At 40.6% G+C, this 18,691-nt stretch overlaps 1 protein-coding gene and 1 non-coding gene across 9 annotated transcripts in view; both read right to left on the bottom strand.

The window, feature by feature from the left end:
• Positions 1-18,691, bottom strand: part of Cnot1 (CCR4-NOT transcription complex subunit 1) — a 98,711-nt gene that overhangs the window by 15,891 nt on the left and 64,129 nt on the right. For 5 of the 8 annotated variants that reach the window (XM_090357543.1, XM_090357539.1, XM_090357542.1 and 2 more), the window contains exons 23-39: positions 18,041-18,271; positions 17,181-17,321; positions 16,116-16,295; positions 14,101-14,217; positions 13,488-13,598; positions 12,552-12,629; positions 12,207-12,384; positions 11,288-11,418; positions 8,070-8,366; positions 6,463-6,603; positions 6,252-6,356; positions 5,287-5,406; positions 3,064-3,255; positions 2,183-2,325; positions 1,866-1,974; positions 1,605-1,774; positions 750-1,002 (exon numbers count right to left, since the gene is read on the bottom strand). In XM_090357543.1, coding sequence (XP_090213669.1) covers positions 750-1,002; positions 1,605-1,774; positions 1,866-1,974; positions 2,183-2,325; positions 3,064-3,255; positions 5,287-5,406; positions 6,252-6,356; positions 6,463-6,603; positions 8,070-8,366; positions 11,288-11,418; positions 12,207-12,384; positions 12,552-12,629; positions 13,488-13,598; positions 14,101-14,217; positions 16,116-16,295; positions 17,181-17,321; positions 18,041-18,271 — 2,697 coding nt within the window. The remainder of the gene's footprint in view (positions 1-749; positions 1,003-1,604; positions 1,775-1,865; positions 1,975-2,182; positions 2,326-3,063; positions 3,256-5,286; positions 5,407-6,251; positions 6,357-6,462; positions 6,604-8,069; positions 8,367-11,287; positions 11,419-12,206; positions 12,385-12,551; positions 12,630-13,487; positions 13,599-14,100; positions 14,218-16,115; positions 16,296-17,180; positions 17,322-18,040; positions 18,272-18,691) is intronic. The other 3 variants (XM_090357545.1, XM_090357544.1, XM_090357546.1) reach the window with 1 other exon arrangement.
• On the bottom strand, positions 14,564-14,698 carry LOC150047054 (small nucleolar RNA SNORA46). Its single transcript, XR_016539584.1, has one exon. It is a non-coding gene; the product is annotated as a small nucleolar RNA SNORA46 (small nucleolar RNA).

The raw sequence follows: 18,691 nt of genomic DNA, 5'->3' as shown, positions 1-18,691 counted from the left end.
CTGGCCCTGAGCTCCTTTTTGCTCAAGGCTACGACTCTATCAATTTGAGCTACAGTGCCACGTCTGGTTTTGATGGTTAATTTGAGGTTAAGAGTCTCACAGATTTTAAAACTCAGGTGGCCTTTGAACCACAATCCTCTCATAGCTTAGCCAGAGTAGCTATGATTACAGGCATGAACCACAGGCACCTGGCCCTATAATTTAAGTGTCTTAAGTTCTTAATTTCATTGTATCTTTTTTTTGGGAGGGGGAGGGGTGTCAATCCTCCTGAGAGCAGTCCATGAGCTCTTTTGCTCAAGGTTAGTGCTCTACTACTTTGAGCCACAGCTCCATTTCTAGTTTTTTAGTGATTAATTGGAGATAAGAGTCTCAAGGGGACCTTTCTGCAACGCCCCCCCCCATCTCTGCCTCCTGAGTAGCTAGGATTACAAGCATGAGCGCCCAGCTGTTTTATCTTTTAAACATAATCAGTAATAGCCTATTACTGATTATCCAGCCAATAAAATCATTTTTTCAACCCATTATTCAATAACCCATTATATACTTGTTGCTGTGACACACCAGATGTGATAAATAGGACTAATGTGAGCTTACAGAAGGCAAACTTCACTGAAAGTTTTGAATGAGTACGATGATCTTGTATTTTTGGATTGCATGAGTATGGAGGTAACTCTGATCACAAGTATATAATAATGCTGAGCTTTAATACTGGAGGTATCACACCCTACTTAATGTTGAATAAAAAGCACCTTTCTTTCCAAAAGCTCTACCTGTCCAACAAACGCAGAGAAAGCTTTGGTACTGTCACGGCCAGCTGCTGCTGAATGGTAGAGATTCACCCATTCCCTCAGAAGATACTCTGCCTTCTCCCTCAGGCCTGGAGGGTCATCATACTCTGAGGCTTGAGAGATCCCAGAATGCATCATAAAGTTGGGGCCTCCGTGAGCACGATCAATCATTGCTTCATAGTTGGATCGTACTACTTCCATCAGCTGGGGCAATCTAATATGGTAAATCCAGAGTGAAAATCAGTCTACTCACAGTTGAAATTTCAGACATACAGTTGGACAACTTGATTATTGAACAGAAACCACAATTCACTGCTTTAGTTTCTAGTCTCTTTGTATCTCCTTACTTAGGAGAACATTATCTATCCATCCATCTAGGCTTTAAAGTACTTCACCAAAAACTTATCCACTGAAGGTCAGAGTCAACAAGTGGTCCATTCACTGCTTATCTATGTTCATTCATTGCTGTATAATATTTCTCTTAATTTTTTTAACAGTTGAGAATTTGTTTCCATTGTATTTTAGAAACAGGCCTAGAGAGGTGAAGTCCACTTGCCTAAAATTAGCACATTTTAAAGTGGCAAAACTGAAGCTGAGGAGGATTCTGACATCAACTTAGAAGTTACTGTATCTACTGTTCTACGTTAACTACCTGGTAGGTAGTTAAGCCACCTTCATACTTCCATAGGCAATATAAATGCCTAACTCAAGTTACACACTATAGGTAAAGCACTTATTAGTCAGTCTGTACATTCATTTCTAAAGCTATTGGGAGAGTGCTGAATGCACGGGGTGACCAAAGCATTTCATCCTCACCCTTCTGGAGCATTGCCTCTGGAATGGGCATTAATCCTCATGAGAGTTTCAATGGTGTGAAACAGATCTGCCTCAGTAACATGGGCAACACTCCTTTCATCCACCAGCAGGATTTTTACCAACTGCATAGCAAATGCCACAGCCATGTAGTTTAGACCATTCTCCATTGACTGGCAACACAGAAAACACAATGTAAGAGAGAAAACACAAATAAAAATGCTTCCTGAGTTCTTTGGTCAGGTAAGTAAATTTCATTCATACCTGAGCTAGGTGAAGGTCATACTGCTGCATATTAACCAAATGATTTCGTATTAACAACTCCACTGCTTCCACATTATATTTATATTCATCTCGACATTCAATTAGGCACCTAAGAAAAGTGAGGATTTTATTTACATGTTAAACCTTACCACATAAAACAAAAAAGATCCATTTTACTTGGTAGAAATGTGTTCCAGATTAAGACTGCCTTAAAGAGTCAACTGCAAAAATCAGTATCTAAGTTTCTAAATAGTCAGAGGGCTGAGGGTATAACTCAGCGGTAACATATGTGCTCAGCACAGGAAGGCCTCACAAACCTTGTGATCTGTTTGTTGCACCATGGAGATCCATATGCCCTGCCATCCTGCAGAGCTTTTAGTACTAAGAGGTGGCACTCTCGGTAGCGCAGCAGTAGGTCAGCATCAGCACCACTTGTGGCATCTAATAAGCCCTCAACAGCCTGTGGGGAAAACACATGAAAGCTAGCATCAAACTTCATTAAGAACTACAATACTACTCATGGCTATCTCTGCAAGAGGTGTTTAAAGGCTACTTTTTTGGGACTAGAAAAAAAATCTTGGCATTAACGGCTTCCATTTTCTATGTATCTTTGCTTCTAAATCATTGTGTCTGAAGTCACTTTGCAATCACACTGGAATTAAGGATGGACAGGATTTATCACTGATCAGCAACTTTAGGAGGAACTAAAGAATATTAGTTTCCTCAGGACTGACCACCCAGCATGTAGTGATGACTTATTATCAATTCTAAACTTCTCTAGACTCTTTCCTAAAAAAGGACCAAGACAATGGTCATCCAGGACCAACTTGTGACTGGGACTCCTAACTGTGAATTCTTCTTTGCCCCTGTTGCCAGTTCTCTGTCCATTATTAACGTAACAGGTGGAATTAAGATTCACTCTAAGTTCTGAGTTTCCCATCACTGTCTTTAGCTTTTTTCCATCAAACTGTCAAACTTTTTTTTTTAAATTCTCTTATGGAAAAATCATGTTTTCTCTTTGTCCTAATTACATTCTACTCCCCCCCCCCCAAGAAAAGCACCCATTTATCCTGCGAAAACTGCTTTATGTAATTTTAATCTTAATCTATATATTTCCTAAGTATGTAGATAGGGGTGCAGGTGACTTAAAGTCTCCAAACCTAATTTCGTTCTTCTAAAAGTAAAATAAAGAACCAACCTTCTGGAGCAAGCCAAGAGCAGCTATGGCATCCCGAGAGTTCCGCGATAACACTACAACCTCCAAAAGACTGCGAAGAGCCTGGGCTTGAGGGTTCATAGCCAAAGTTGGTGGTATGGCATGCAAGTGCTGTTCCAGTTCTGTAATGCACTTATCATAAATTTGAGCTACATCATCTGTTGCCCAAGCTTGCTGTTTTTCAGAAGAAAATAAAGAGTTAAAAAAAAAAATTTTTTAAAGATGTTCTCTACTGAAGGTCATGTTTGTTCCCTTGACTTTTGTTATTTTTCTTGATATGCATGACCACTGCTCTTTTTACTGAGGGAGGGGAGAAAGAAAGGAAGGAAAAGAAGAAAAAGAGCAAAGGGAAGAGGGAAGGGGAAAGGGAGAAAGGGGAACATTAATAAAGGTTTGGGGTATGGATCAGTATCAGTGCTTGCCTGGCATGCTCTGGATGAGTCATCAGCACCATATACACAAAGTAATAGCAGTAATAATGGCATGGTACTCGTAGTAATATAAATACATATCATTAAGGACAGTCATGAGAATACACTGTCAAAGCTCCAATGAATGGGAACAGGGAGTGCTTGCCTGGCAATCACAAAGTCCAGGGTTCATACTACATACATAGAAAAAGGCAGAAGTGGTGCTGTGGTTCCAGTGGTAGGGCTCCATCCTTGAGGAAGCCCAAGGACAGTGCTCAGGCCCTGAGCTCAAGCCCTGGGACTTGGGGGTGAAGGAGGGGGGGATAAACAAAACACATAAGCTTCAAATCAAGCCATTCTAGAAAATACCTGATTATTTAAGAGAGTTGGTGGGGGGGGGGGGGGGAGAGCTGGACCAGTCCTGGGGCTCAAATTCTGGGCATGGGTACTATCACTGTGCACTCTTTAGCTCAAGGTTAATGCTCTGCCACTTTGAGCTACAGTGCCGTTTCTGGTTTTCTGGTGGTTGGAGACGAGTCTCACGTTCCTACTCAGGCTGGCTTTGAACCTTGACCTTCAGATCTCAGCTTTCTGAGTAAGCTAGGATAACAGGCGTGAGCAACTGGCACCTGGCATAGAGTAATTTTAAAAAATGACATCTAAGGCCCTAGAGTTTGGTCTACTGGTAGAGTGCTTGTCTGGCATGCACAAAGACCTGGGTTTGACTCCCCGGTACCACATACATAGAAAAAAGCTAGACGTGGTGCTGTGGCTCAACTGGTACAGTTCTAACCTTGAGGAAAGCCCAAGGACAGTGTTCAGACCCCAAGTTCAAGCCCTGAAATGGCAAAAAAAAAAAAAAAAAAAAACTTACAAACCCACCCAATATAATGTGTGGTACTCTAACAGGTCTTCTATAAAGCATTATCCTGACTAGGTTAAAGTCAATGAGGTCTTACATGGTAATAAAGTGTTATATTTCCTGATGTGAATGCTTATATTGTGGGCACAGAACATTTCTGTAACATAAATGAGCCAGCAGTATATACATAGAATAGCAGTGGAACAAACAAAGGAAGGGAGGGAAAGAAGGGTGTATTTTCTACTTATGTGGGTAAATCACATGTTAATTTTTAGAAAACCCATTACAAAAACCCCTAAGGGAAACCAAGAGGCAAAATTTGTTCCAACACAAATGAACACTAAAGTCAGGCTAGTATCATGGATTTAATTAAACAAATAAAAATTCCTAAACATAAGTAAGCTATGTAAGTTGTCAGTGGCTTACACTCTAATATTACCTCTTTGGGAAGCTAAGATATCATGGTCTTAGATCAAAACCAGACCAGGCAGAAAAGTCAATGAAACTTTAACCTGTATTTAACTAGTAAAATGCCCAACTGGAGGTATAGCCCAAGTGTTGGAGAATCAGCTATGAATGAATAAGCTGAGCAAAACACCCTAAGGCTGGGGCCAGGAGCTTGTCCTCATGGTAGAGGGCATGCGGAAAGTCCAAGGACAGTGCTCAGGCCCTAAGTTCAGTCTCCAGGACTGCACACCCATCCCTACCCCGCCCCCCCCCCCAAAAAAAACTAAGGCTCTAAATTCAAGTCCCAAAAGCAGCGCAGAACCAGAAAATAAAACAACTCTGTGTCCGGGTAGCCTGATACAAAGGATCCAGTAATTACAACCATGTATTTCTGTAATTTAAGCTTCCAGGAACAGTGACAGATTAACTGATACATTTAAATCACACTTTACTAAGGCCCAATTTAATCCAAGTGAAATATTTTACCTTCATGGGCTGAGCTAAAAATCCTGTGGGCTGACTTAGGTCATTTGTAGGCAAGAAGCCAGGTACATTTCGTGCAAACTCTTCATAAACAGCCAGCTGCTTTGGGTCCACACCACCAACCTTGAAAAAGAAAAACAAAAAAGAGCCTAATTGGACAGAATCCATTTTTAAATCAAAGTGAAGTTTCTGAAAGCTGATGTCTAAATAGGGATGGGCCCCTGGGTTCTCTGACATAAGCCATCATAACATATTGTGGGCATGAACTGATGGCCACAGACAGGGAAGAACAGGGTTTGCAATTTCATTCCCAAGAGTACCCTCATTTATAAAGTCACTGAAGATTTTTGTCTCAGATGGGGCCATGCAATTCTCCCTTGGTGCCAAGAAATAGTATTAGATTCCTCATCATAATGCTGGGAGCAATAAGCAACTATCAATAAAAATATACATATAAAACATACATATCAGAATGTATGTCTAGGGAAGTCCGAGTTGGGAAACAAAAGCTAAAGCATAGAGGCACACAGTCTTTGCAACAGCTTTCCTTTAATGACTGGAATGGAAAAGCCAAGGCTTTTTACTTTTTATTTTTTGGTTGGTTGTGGGACTTAAATTCTGGGCCTGGACATTGTCCTTGAGCTGAAGAGCTCAGCTATCACCCTACCCCTTGAGTCACAACACCACTTCCCATTTTTGGGTGGATAATTGAAGAGTCTGGCTTTGAAACTTGATCCTCAGATCTCAGTTTCCTGAGTAGCTAAGATTATAGGCGAGAGTCACCCTGCCTGGCAAGGCTACTTCTATACCTGTTCCATAGGCACTCAAAGTGCTAGGCTAGTGGGGCAATACATTTTTTTCAGAAACATTTAGTGCAGCCAGTAGCATCAAAGGGGGAGTTGGGGTTGGGGGGGGGAGGGGGCGGGGAGGAGGAAAGTTGCAAAGACAGAGAAATCCCCAGTTCTCACTTTCAGCCTGATCTGCTCTGGCATCCGCTCAGCTTGGTATGTTAATACAACAGGATCACAGTATCTTCGTCCTTCTTGCCTAGCATGCTTTCTCAGCTCAAATTCCTGGAATTAAAAAAAAAAAAAAAAAGAAGTCACTGAGGTCCTTGTTACGAAGCATTTTTTTAAATTATAAAACACCTTCAGCCAAAAGAAAATGATATGCACTTACAGTTGCTAATCTCTTGTCCATCTCCGGGCCTGCTTTTTCTACTGCAGTCTTCTGAATAAAACAACAAGCTAATTCACAATTGTCCTGAGCTAACTGAGCAGCTGCTTGGTCCATCATTTCCCTTTGTTGTGGGGATGCAGTCTATTTGGAACAGAAAAATGGGTTAGATAAATTTTTAGGTTGGACAATGGGAAGTATAATATATTCAATTAATACATTTCAAATTCTGATAATAGTTAACAGATGAGCCATGACCCTTAGAATGTTTTTAACAACTGCCTCATTATAAGAAGAAAACACACTAAGTACTTTGTTGGTTTGTTATGAATATGGTGAACAGTATGAAAATAATAATTTAGTAAACAAAGGAAATATTTACCATGACATCTGAGACTCAATAGTACTCCCAGTTGAATGCCACTTCAAATAATTCTTTACGACTCTAACTACTTCATGTAAATTCTTCATGGACTAAACTTTTTGCACTAAACACTTCATTTCTTTAAACCAACAAAGACTTAAATATTTACTATTTGTTAAACACAGGTGAGAACAGAACAAATTAACTTGGAATCGGATGTGAAATTGCCTTACAGAAATGTTCGTTTAAGAAGACATCAAATAAATACATTTTATAATACTGATGGCTCCTCTGTTATCCTAGCTGCTCAAGTGGCTGAGATCTGAAAATCATGGTTTAACTCCAGACTGAGTAGATTCTCTTTGATTAATCTGCATAAAGCCAAAGGAGGAGATGTGGCTCAAATTGTGAGACCCTGAGTTATATACTCTAGTTGTGGTGCATGCATGCACGCATACACACACACGAATAAAAAAAGAACAAAAGACAAAGAAAATTTTGGAAGTAGTAATAAGTGTTTGTTTTCTGGTAGGCCCTGTGAACTGTCCCTGGGCTCTCTTGGTCAAGGCTACTGCTCCACCACAGCACCACTTAGGATATTCTGATCGTTAGAGGTAAGTCTCAGGGAAATTTCTGCTCAACTTGGCTTCAAACTATGACCCTCAGCAATCTAACTCCTGAATAGCTAAGGTTGTAGGTGTGAGTACTAGTGCCTAGCAGTAAAGAAGCTTTTGGTTAGTCGTGGGGCTTGAACTCTGGGCCTGGGTGATGACCCTGTGCTCTCAGCTCAAGGCTAGCACTCTTCCACTTAAGACAGAGGGCCACTTCCAGTTTTCTGGTGGTTAATTGGAGGTAAGAGTCTCACAACTTTCTTTCACGCCTGGGATGAGTCTAAACTTTCTCAGGTCTCAGCACCCCGAGTAGCTAGGAGTACAGGTGTGAGCCACTAGTACCCAGCTCAGTAGTTTTTTTTTTTTTTTTTTTTTTTTTGGGGGGGGGGGTCGATCATGGGGCTTAGGCACTGTACCTGAGCTCTTCAGCTCAAGGCTACTGCCCTACTCCTTGAGCCACAGCACCACTTCCAGTTTTCTAGAGGTTAATTGGAAATAAGTCTTTTAGTCTTTAGTGTACAAGTTGGCTTTGAACCGTGATCCTCAGAGCTCACCCTCCTAAGTAGCTAGGATTATAGGCCTGAGCCACTGAGCCAGGCTAGTGGAGTTTTATACCAAATACATTACCAACTTACACGAAGAGCTGATGCAAAGCTGTTTTTTAGGTTTGTGGATATGCTCATCAGCAAAGGTTCCCTGCAAGTAATCATAGCCATGCCAGCTGTCAAGTTTCGCATCATGTGATGAGCTGCTATTCGCATTCGAGATTCCTCTGAATCCAGGGCAAAATCTTTCCTGACTATTTGCTCACATGTAGTCATGGCAATCTTAATTGACCGATCCACCACGGGATGAACCAGTTCCTGGACAGCCCGTTCAATTGCTTGACGCACACACTGTTTCAACTGTGGATGGGCCTGGAACAAGGGAATCTAGGAGGAACAACACAAAGCACATATGAACACAAAATAAGTCAATCACTTGTGTAAATAAGACAATCCAGTTTTTATCAGCAATCACATAATGCTAGTTACTTTAAGGTACTATATCAACAAATTAAGCAAGAAAAAACAGAAGCTAAGCTATATGGTCTTAAGTATTTCCTGTAGCCATGTTGTGTAGATATTAAATATCTTTTTTGGGGGGGGGAGCAAGCCTGGGGCTTGAACTCAGGGCCTAAGCACTGTCCTTGGGCTTTCCTCAAGGCTAATGCTCTACCCACTAGGGCCACAGCACCACTTCCGGCTTTTCTATGTATGTGTTATCAAGGCATCAAACCCCGGTCTTCATGTGTACTAGGCAAGCACTCTATCACTAGGCCAAACTACCAGCAGCATTATCTGTTTTTTAAAGATGACTTTTTTTCCTGGGTATTTATTAAAATATGTATTATGTAATACAGATATAACTTGCTGAGTTACATTTATGGCTAAAGTACATAGTACAAAGGAATTTCTCTATTAGATCAAGAAATTAATATTGCTACAAACAGTTCCTGAGATTAGCAAACTTTTACAGTACTCACTAAAAAAACTGTTTCTGATCTTTCATCTGGAATAAGCTATGCCCTAACGTTCACTAGGCTGTCTTATTTATAAGGTATTTTTTTTTAATTTTTTTTTATTGTAATTAGTAAAAGGGTTACATGATATTTGCCAGGTCGAAGGTGCATTAATTCACATACATTGATACCCTTTCACATGTCTTGGTACCCATTTCCCTCCCCCCCCCCAAGGTATTTTTTAAATAATCACAATGAACATAAAATATTCAAATACTGGCATAATTCAAAGAAGAATTATAGAGACATTGCCTACCACACCTACAGAAGGACGAGCAGGGGAAAAGTTAAATCGTATCTTTCAGTTATGGTAATTGGAAGATTAATTAGCAAGGCCAGGATCACATGCTAAGAAAAACATTCAATGTTCCCCCCCACACCTCACGTCGGTTGTGGGGTTTGAACTCTGGGCCTGAGCACTGTCCCTGAGCTCTTCAGCTCAAGGCTACCACACTACCACTGGAGACACAGCCCCACTTCCTAGAAGTTAACTGGAGATAAGAATCTACTAGTTTTTAGTAACAGGGATAGTTTTGAACCCTGATCCTCAGACCTCAGCCCCCTGTCCCGAGTAGCTAGAAATACAGTTATGATCCACCATACCTGGCTCATTCAAGTCTTTAATGCAAAAGTACTCATGCATCTGGGAACATTTTGGGTTTGTGAAAGCACAACAATGAGAACTCCAACCACAAGACTATGAGTTAAACTAATGTTAAGTGGGGTGTAGTGGGACACATGTACAGCACTTAAGAAGCTGTGAGGGCTGGGAGTTTGGCCTAGTGGCAGAGTGCTTGCCTAGCATGCACTCTGGGGTTCGATTCCTTGGTCCCACATACATAGAAAAAAGCCAGAAGTGGTGCTGTGGCTCAAGTGGTAGAGCTCTAGCATTGAGAAAGGCCAAGGTCCAGGACTGGACAAAACAAACAAACAAAAAAGCAGGTAAGGACTGGGATTTTGGCCTAGTGGTAGAGTGCTTGCCTAGCATGCATGAATACCCAGATTCGATTCCTTGGAACCACATACAAAGAAAAAGCCAAAAGTGGTGCCATGGTTCAAGAGGTAGAGCTCTAACTAGCCTTGAGAAAAAACCCAAGGACACAGTGCTCAGGCCCTGAAATCAAGTCTGAGGACTGCCCCTCGCCCACAAAAGGAGCTGAGATAAGGAGGGTAAAAAGTTTAAGGCAGCATGGGCTACATAATCTTCCTACAAAAAGAGAAAGAGAGAAGAGAGGGGGGAGAGGAAAAGAGAGGGAGGGAGAGAGAGGGGAGAGAGGAAGTGGGGAGAGAGGGAGGGAGAGGGACGGAGAGAGAGACAGAACAGACTGTGAGTAGACAACAAGCAATAAATTACTGCTTGGAATATACAGAGTAAATACTACCTATAAGCATAGAAAAATTTGTAAAGGTGTTATCTGACAGCATCCTACAAATGAGAAAATGAATAAATCCCATTTCCCAATGCTGACTTGGAAATTTTATATACAAAGATCAGCTTGTTTCTAGCTTGTTCCCCGCCCGCACCCCCCCCCAAAAAAACAACACAGGCTAAAGTGATAGGTTAATAAACGTAAAGGCAAAAAGCTATGACATATATTAGGGCTCTTTTGACCTTTGCAAGAAGAATCTGACATTGTGATTTTCTTACCGTATTTAATCATCATGGCTTGGAATAAGAATAGCTAACAGGAGGGGCTGAGAATGTGGCTTAGTGTTAGTGCCTGCCTAGCATGCATGAAGCCCTAGGTTCACTTCCTCAGTATTACATATACAGAATAAGTCGGAAGTGGTGCTGTGGCTCAGGTGATAAGAGTGCTAATCTTGGGGCCAGGAGTTTGGCCTAGTGGTTAAAGTGCTTGCCTAGCATGCATGAAGACCTGGGTTCGATTCCTCGGTACCACATACATAGAAAAAAGCCGGAAGTGGTGCTGATGCTCAAGTGGTAGAGCTCTAGCCTTGAGGAAAGACCAAGGACAGTGCTCAGGCCCTGTGCTCAAGCCCAGGACTGGCAAAAAAAAAAAAAAAAAAAAAAAAGTGCTAATCTTGAGGAAATGCAGCTCAGGGACATTGCCTGAGTTAAAGCCTCAGGAACCGCAAGAAAAAAAAAAGACTGACAGGAATGTTAATTATTATACTACTACTACAAGCAAGGAAAACCAAAAATTTCCAAGTGCACTATGTAGCCTTTCCAGATCTTCCTTACTAATAAATAGTAATACAGAGAATAGACCAAATAGTAGACTTTGTCACAAACTAGTAATTAACTGGAAGGATGTAGTACTGTTTACTTACTGTTGGGTTTAGGGTAATGTGTGGTGCCAGCCCTGCCAGGGAATAGACATTGATGTCATGGTAGCTGTACTGTGGCTGTGGTGGAACTGTGGCTGTACAAGTAGTGCTGGTAGCTGGTGTGGTAGAAGTTGCTAAAGGTAAAGAAAAAAAAAGAGCATTATTTGTTTTTTTTTTTTTAAAAAGATACTGTCCTCTAAGTCTGGTTATCTAACTAAACAAACTGAATTATCATCTTAGGAAGGGATGCTTAGGTCTCATTCTGAAAAAGAAATTCTGGCTAGGCTCCAGTGGCTCAGACCTGTAAATCCTAGCTAAGTTGGAGGCTGACAAAGGAGGATAATGGTTCAAAGCTAGTCTTGGTCCTCAGATCTCAGCCTTCTGAGTAGCTAGGACTTATAGGGGTGAGACACTGATGTCTCACTAAGGGAGACATCTTTTTAAGTGGGGCTTCAACTCAGACCTAGGTGCTGTCTGATTTCTTTAGCTCAAGGGTAGCACTCTACCAATTTAAGCCACAGCAACACCTCGAGGTTTTTGTTTTGGTTTTTTGTTATTTGGGTTGTTGTTGTTGCTGTTGCTGCTGCTGCAACTGCTGGTGTGTGTGTGTGTCTGTGTAGCTGATTGAAGGTAAGAGTCTTATGGGGACTTTTCTGTCAAGGCTGGCTTTGAGCAATCCTCAGATCTCAACTTCATGAGTCGCTAGGATTACAAGGGTGAGCCTCAGGTGCCTGGTCCACTGTTCTATCTTCAATGCATAAAAATGACTTTCTGCCATCACTTCTACTTGGTATGTCTGTTCTATCAGGAATACCCTGGTTTTAATCTATCTTGCCATGCGAATATTTGCTACATACATTGGGATGTACCATTAAAGAAAACATTCCGGTTAACAAAAGGCTAAACTAATTGTTACACTTACTTGTTGTTGTGATTGGAGGGAGTTCTTCAGGCTGCTTGACATCCTTCTTTGGAGCAGAGAGTTGCTCATCTAAATTTTTCAGGCGATCTTTATCTTTTAATAGGTTTCCAGGTTTTAGTTCGTTGATATCTAATGCAAGGTTCTTGCAAAGCACCTCAATTTCAAACTTCAAGTTTAACTGCATTAAGGCCAGTATTTTAATTAGAATTTTAGAATAAAAATCTTGGTTTTATTCATAACATATTCTACTTTCAATGCATCTATTAAGAATTCCTGCCTTTACTGTAAATTTCAGTAACACAAAAGCAGAGACTATTCCAAAGGATAAAGCAGCATTATAATTACCTTCAAGTCATGTTCCTGGTGTAGCTCTGCCAATACATTCATAATTGCCATTGTCCAGGGGTTTGGGGGCCTAAAAACCTAAAGAAATTTGACAATGTTAAGCTGGCTCCAAAAACCAACCTTAAGGTTAAAATGATTTTAAACTTTTTTTTTTTTTTTTTGGCCAGTCCTAGAGCTTCCACTCAGGACCTGAGCCAGGCTGTCCTTGGGCTTTCCCAAGGCTAGAGCTCTACCACTTCTGGCCTTTTCTATGTATATGATACCGAGGAATAGAACCCAGGTCTTCATGCATGTCAGGAAAGCACTCTACCACTAGGTCAAACTCTAGGCATATAAAACAAACATTTAAAGCTATGTAACTACATAAAACCCCTAACCTGGGCTGGGAGCATGGCCTAGCCCTGGGTTTGATTCCTTGGTACTATATACACAGAAAAGGCTGAAAATGGTGCTATGGACCAAGTGGTCTTGAGGGAAAAGTCCAAAGTACTCAGGCAGTGAGTTCAAGCTCCAGGACTGACAAACAAACAAAAAACAAAACAAAAAATAAAACCCCTGACCTTCCTATTTGAGAAAAATACCAGAACATAAACATTCAGTCTTATAGTTTCACCTAGCTTCACAAACTAAATCTAAAATTCACTAAGTAACAAAATGATACCAACTGCAAAAAGGCCTTCAGTTCAAGTCCCAGCAATACCTATTGAGGGATCGAGTTTTATTTTTGCAAATACTGGGGCTTGAACTCAGTGCCTTGGCATTATCCCTGAGCTTCTTTTGGTCAAAGCTAGCACTGTGGCACGGCCTTCATGTATGCTAGGCCAGGACTCTACCACTACGCCACATTCCCAGCCCCCAGATGGGCTTTATTGTTAGGAAAAAAAAAACAGCCTATAAATCTTTTGGGCCCACTCTTACAAATTAAAATACACTTACCACACTACGAATGCTGGACTCTAAGACTTTGGCAACAAAGGGCACTACATACAGCAATTCTTGTTGTCCTTTAACATAAGCCTCTAGCAGCAAAGATTTCACATCCAAATCCTAGGAAAAAGAACATTTTCAAGAGTGTGTGGTATAGACTATGCCCTGAAATAAAGTTCAAGATCCAAAAGCTTTCAAAAATTATACGAAGAAAGGCATCTCACTAGGCTTATTCTACCAAATAAGAATATAGTGAGCCGGGAGTTTGGCCTAGTGGTTAAAGTGCTTGCCTAGCATGCGCGAAGACCCGGGTTCGATTCCTTGGTATCACATACATACAAAAAAAGCCGGAAGTGGTGCTGAGGCTCAAGTGGTAGAGCTCTAGCCTTGAGAAAGTCCAAGAATCAATATAGTATGTAAACCTTGCCTTAGGAAAATGGAAACAGTAATATCGTACTTTGTTGCTTTTCTATAGCCTAGCATACCACTAGACCAGGGGTGGAAAAATTGGAATTCAAACATAAGCCAAAATCTTACAAAAAGGAAAATAATCATTGAAAATACCCCTGACAAAGTCAAGACTTTAAGACATGATTTACATAAATCTTCAGCTGAAACTCACAGTATGCAAGATGGGTTTATTTTTAGCTAATGTGATCATTCCCAACCAGTGTCCCAAGTTCTTCAGCAAAGATCGATCTGAAAAATTGGCTGCAGCTTTATCAGAGGTCAGGAGAACCTAAAACAGTATAGGACCAAGAAAGAAATAGTAAACTTACAAAAGAAAATTTTCAACTCAATGTTTGAGAATTTTATTTATATTCTCTTTGTTTTCAGCCATTATTTCCAACAATGTGCCCAAAGTATACTATTACATACGTCCTATTATTTTGCTTTGTTCAACAGAAAACAGTAGCATTTTTACCAGTAAGTCTTTAGAGGCTATAAATACAGTCGTGTGTGCCTAAAATGTGTTACGAGTGACTGAATGAATGAAAAAACTAAGATCTTATATTTTTACCTCAGATTATGTAGGAACTTTCTGATATGTGATTATCCCTCCTACCAGATGAAAACTGAAGAATTCATGTTCCTTAACTCCATTAAAGCAACAACTGAATGTCACATATCAGCTGTGCAACAGAAAGAGGCAGAAATTCTTTTGCACTACAGCGTAACCCACAATGAGAGAAATCCCATTAAGGTTTAAATATAGTGCTGGTTCCTAATCTAGTCCCAAGTCACCCAACAAATAGTAATGACAAACACTAGTCTACTTCTTTGGGGAGGTGAGGAGGCGCATTTCTGGGAGCTTGAACCCAAGGCCTGACCACTGTCCCTGGGCTTTCTCAAGGCTAGAGCTCCCCACTTGAACCACAGTACCACTTCCGTTGTTTTCTATGTATGTGGTATGGAGGAATCAAACCTGGGTCTTCATGCATGCCAGGCAAGCACTTGACCACTAGACCAAATTCCCAGCCCCTAATTTGTACTTTAGAGACTCAGCTCCAATTAACCATCAGAAAACCTGAAGTGGTGCCATGGCTGAAGGAGTAGAGTGGTAGTCTTGAGCTGAAGAGCTCAGACAGTGTCCAGGCCCAGAGTTCAAGCCCCAGACTGACCATATCAAGCCCCATATCTGATTTGGGAGGGGGAGATTAACAAGCCTTTAATTTTATGGAATAAATATAAGTTTGACCTTAATACAAGCTGCAAAGAACTCTTTTCCACAGACAGGCCTACATCCTGAGGTGTGTAGTATCTATAGACTAGCAGGAGATAAAAATGAAAATATTTGTTGCCATCTTGCTTTTTCTACCTATAGTAAGTAAGGTCAACTGTCAGTAACATTGTATCTCCACACAATTTTTTCTGTAGTACTACTTTAAAAAAAACCAGAGTGGGGGCCAGGAATGTAGCCTAGTGGTAGAGTGATTGCTAGCATGCAAGAAGTCCTAGGTTTGATTCCTTGGTACACATACACATAAAAAGCCAAAGGTGGTGCTGTGGCTCAAATAGTAGACACCTAGCCTTGAGAAAACGCAAGGATAGTGGCAGAGTTCAAAGTTTAAGCCTCAGGACTGCCCTCCCCCACAAAACAAACAAAAACCCCAAGGTGGAAGCCAGGTGCTGGTAGCTGAGATCTGAAGATGGAGATTTGAAACCAGCCTGGGTAGAAAAGTCCATGAGATTGATTTCTAAATAATTGCCAAAAGTCAAAAGTGGAGCTGTGGCTCAAAAGTGGTAGTGCTATAGTCTTGTGCAAAAAAAAACTCAGCATGACATGGGTCATAACCAGACCCCATGTTTGAGCCCCATGAATAGCATATGGGGGGAGAGGGACTAAGACCATAAACTCCAGAATGGGGGAAGACACAGTGGTATCATGTAAAATATGCTAAGTAATAACTATTGTTATGTATAATAGAAAAATGAAAATAAATTTAGAATGACAGTTACATTCAATGTAAATCTTATAGCCATTTGTGTTTTTCGTTTTGTTCAATTCAGCTCTATGTCTGAAGCATAACCCAGAGCAATTTCCATAGATACTTAATACATAAAGATAGGAAGTTAAATGTAAATATTTTCCGATTAAAACCATTAATTAAAGGAAATACAAGAAATAACTCTTACTTTGATATTTCTATAGGTCTCATTCAGAACCATCTTGTTAAACTCAGGATTCTTCAATGTGTCGAGGAAGTTTGAATATAGGCTGTGAAAGTTTGGCTCAATACTGACTCTCTTCATAACTAAATATTGTGAAACCCAAGGCATAAATTCTTCTTTCACGGTTTCTTTTAGTTCTTCAACCTAGCCAATTAACAGGACATATAAAACATAGAATTACACTAATATGAATAAAGTTTGGATTCTATTAACATTCAACACAAAGCATGTAAAACAAGAGGCTTAAGCACCAGGCTTTATTTTTCCTATGACAGTTAGATGCTACGCATTATAGCATGCTCTATTGTAGTATAGGGTCAGTTAACTTGTTGGCTTGTGTGTTAATCAGCCACAATTCCAACTATCACATCAATAAATCACTTTTAACATTAAAATTAAAAAACATACAGCCCGGCCAGTGGTTAAAGTGCTTGCCTAGCATGCATGAAGACCCAGGTTCAATTCCTCGGTACCACATACATAGAAAAAAGCCGGAAATGGTGCTGAGGCTCAAGTGGTAGAGCTCTAGCCTTGAGAAAGTCCAAGAACAGTGCTCAGGCCCTGAGCTCAAGCCCAGGACTGGCAAAAAAAAAAAAAAAAAAAAAACATACAGCCCTTGCCATTAATACCACTTCACTACCTGAGACAGGCGTGGTGGCTCACACTTGAGGCTGAGACCTGAGGATAAAGGTTCAAACCAGTCCAAGCACTGAAATCCATGATACTCTTATCCAATTAACCACTAGAAAACCAGAAGTGGTGCTGTGGCTCGAGAACTTAGGTACAGCGCCATGTCCAGAGTTCAAGCCCCACGACCTGTACCTCATTGCACTATAAATTAGACTATGATTTATATGTGTCCACAAACCCACAACCACTAGTTAAGAGATTCATATTTCCTAATAGCTGACACTTTAAGTGTGCGTCAGAACACCTACCTTACAGTATTTTTAAAAAAATGACAAAATTAATGTCTCAGCCTGCAAGGAAAAGAAGAAAGGCATTTATCAGGTGCAATACCATGCTCACCTTCTGTGTCATATTTGACTGTGACAGATTATTGAAAATAAAAGCAATTTTCTCTTGGATATTTTCTGGGGGCTCCACAATTCTCTCAGTTTGATCTGTGGCCACAAGCAATGTATCTATATTTGTAGTATTGATGGAAGGCTAAAAAACAATAGTAATAATAAAGTTCATGAGTTAAATCGAGATGCTTCCTTGGAAAATCCCAATAAATTGTATGGAATCCACTAGTATAAAATATATACTAATCCTAACTATTCAGGAGGCTGATAATCTGAAGGATTCAAAGCCAGGCAGGGCAGTAAGGTCTTTGAGTCTCATATCTCCATTAAACTATTCAATAAATACCACAGGGCCAGGAGTTTAGCCTAGTGATAGAATGCTTGCCTAGCATGCACAAAAACCCAGGTTCAATTCCTCTGTACCACATACATAGAAGAAAAGCCAGAAATAGTGCTGTGGTTCAAGAGGTAGAGCTTTAGCCTTGAGAAAGTCCAAGGACAGTGCCCAGGCCCTGAGTTCAAGGGCCCAGGACTGGCAAAACAAACAAACCCCACAAGTGGCACTGTGGGTCAAGTGGTAGACTGCTAGCTTTGAGCACAAAGAAGCTCAGAGATAGCACTCAAAATCCTGAGTTCAAGCCACAGGACTGTCAAAAACAAAACAATACACATGGCATGATTGCCCAGTGGCAGTAGAAGAATACATATCCAGCTATTAATAGAGGCTGCCCTTGAGAAATATAGGGAGTGGATACAAACAGGGAGGAATACTAGCCTTTTATACTTACAATAAAATTAAAATACACGCTCACTACTCAATATATTACAGTAAATATTGGGAAAGAAAAGAGACCCACTTACTGGCACATCTTTCTTAAAGCTGACTCCAGTTGGCCTGGTGACTGTAACCGTTTTAGCAACAGTGGTGGTGGTTGAGGTGGTTACCATAGTGTTAACCTGACCAGCAAGAGGAGCTTTGGCAGGAACCTGGGCTTGAGCCTGGGCCTGAGCCAGTGCAATACTTCCAGGGGTTGTGATAGAGCCCTGCATTTTCACAGGTGGATCTCTAGATTGTTGTCCATACTCGATATACTATATGAATAGGGAAATGAAGCAAAATAGAATAAAATAAAAGAGTACTTAGAAAAGTACTTTTTAATTGCATTACTTTCATTTATAAAGAGAATAAAATGTCAGACCTCCTTTGGTACATCTATGTCCCTTAATCCTTGCCCCACTGTAGTAATAACATGTAAATGGATAAAATACCACTAACTACTGTGAAGATCAATGTTAATATGCTAAGTATTTATTAGAGGATAGAAATTAGAAAAAAAATCATAAACCAAGGCCGGGAGTTTGGTCTAGTGGTAGAGTGCTTGCCTAGCATGCATGAAGACCCCAGTTCAATTTCTCAGTACCAAATACATAGAAAAAGCTCAAGTAGTGGAGTTGTAGCCTTGAGAAAGCCCAAGGACAGTGCTCAAGCCCTGAGTTCAAGCCCCACAACTA

This window comes from Megascapheus bottae, chromosome 24 (genome assembly GCF_031878675.1).
Source record: "Megascapheus bottae isolate mThoBot1 chromosome 24, mThoBot2.hap1, whole genome shotgun sequence".
Lineage (NCBI taxonomy): Eukaryota > Metazoa > Chordata > Mammalia > Rodentia > Geomyidae > Megascapheus > Megascapheus bottae.
The sequence above is the reverse complement of the archived record's forward strand: the minus strand, read 5'-3'. Positions and strand labels throughout refer to the sequence as shown.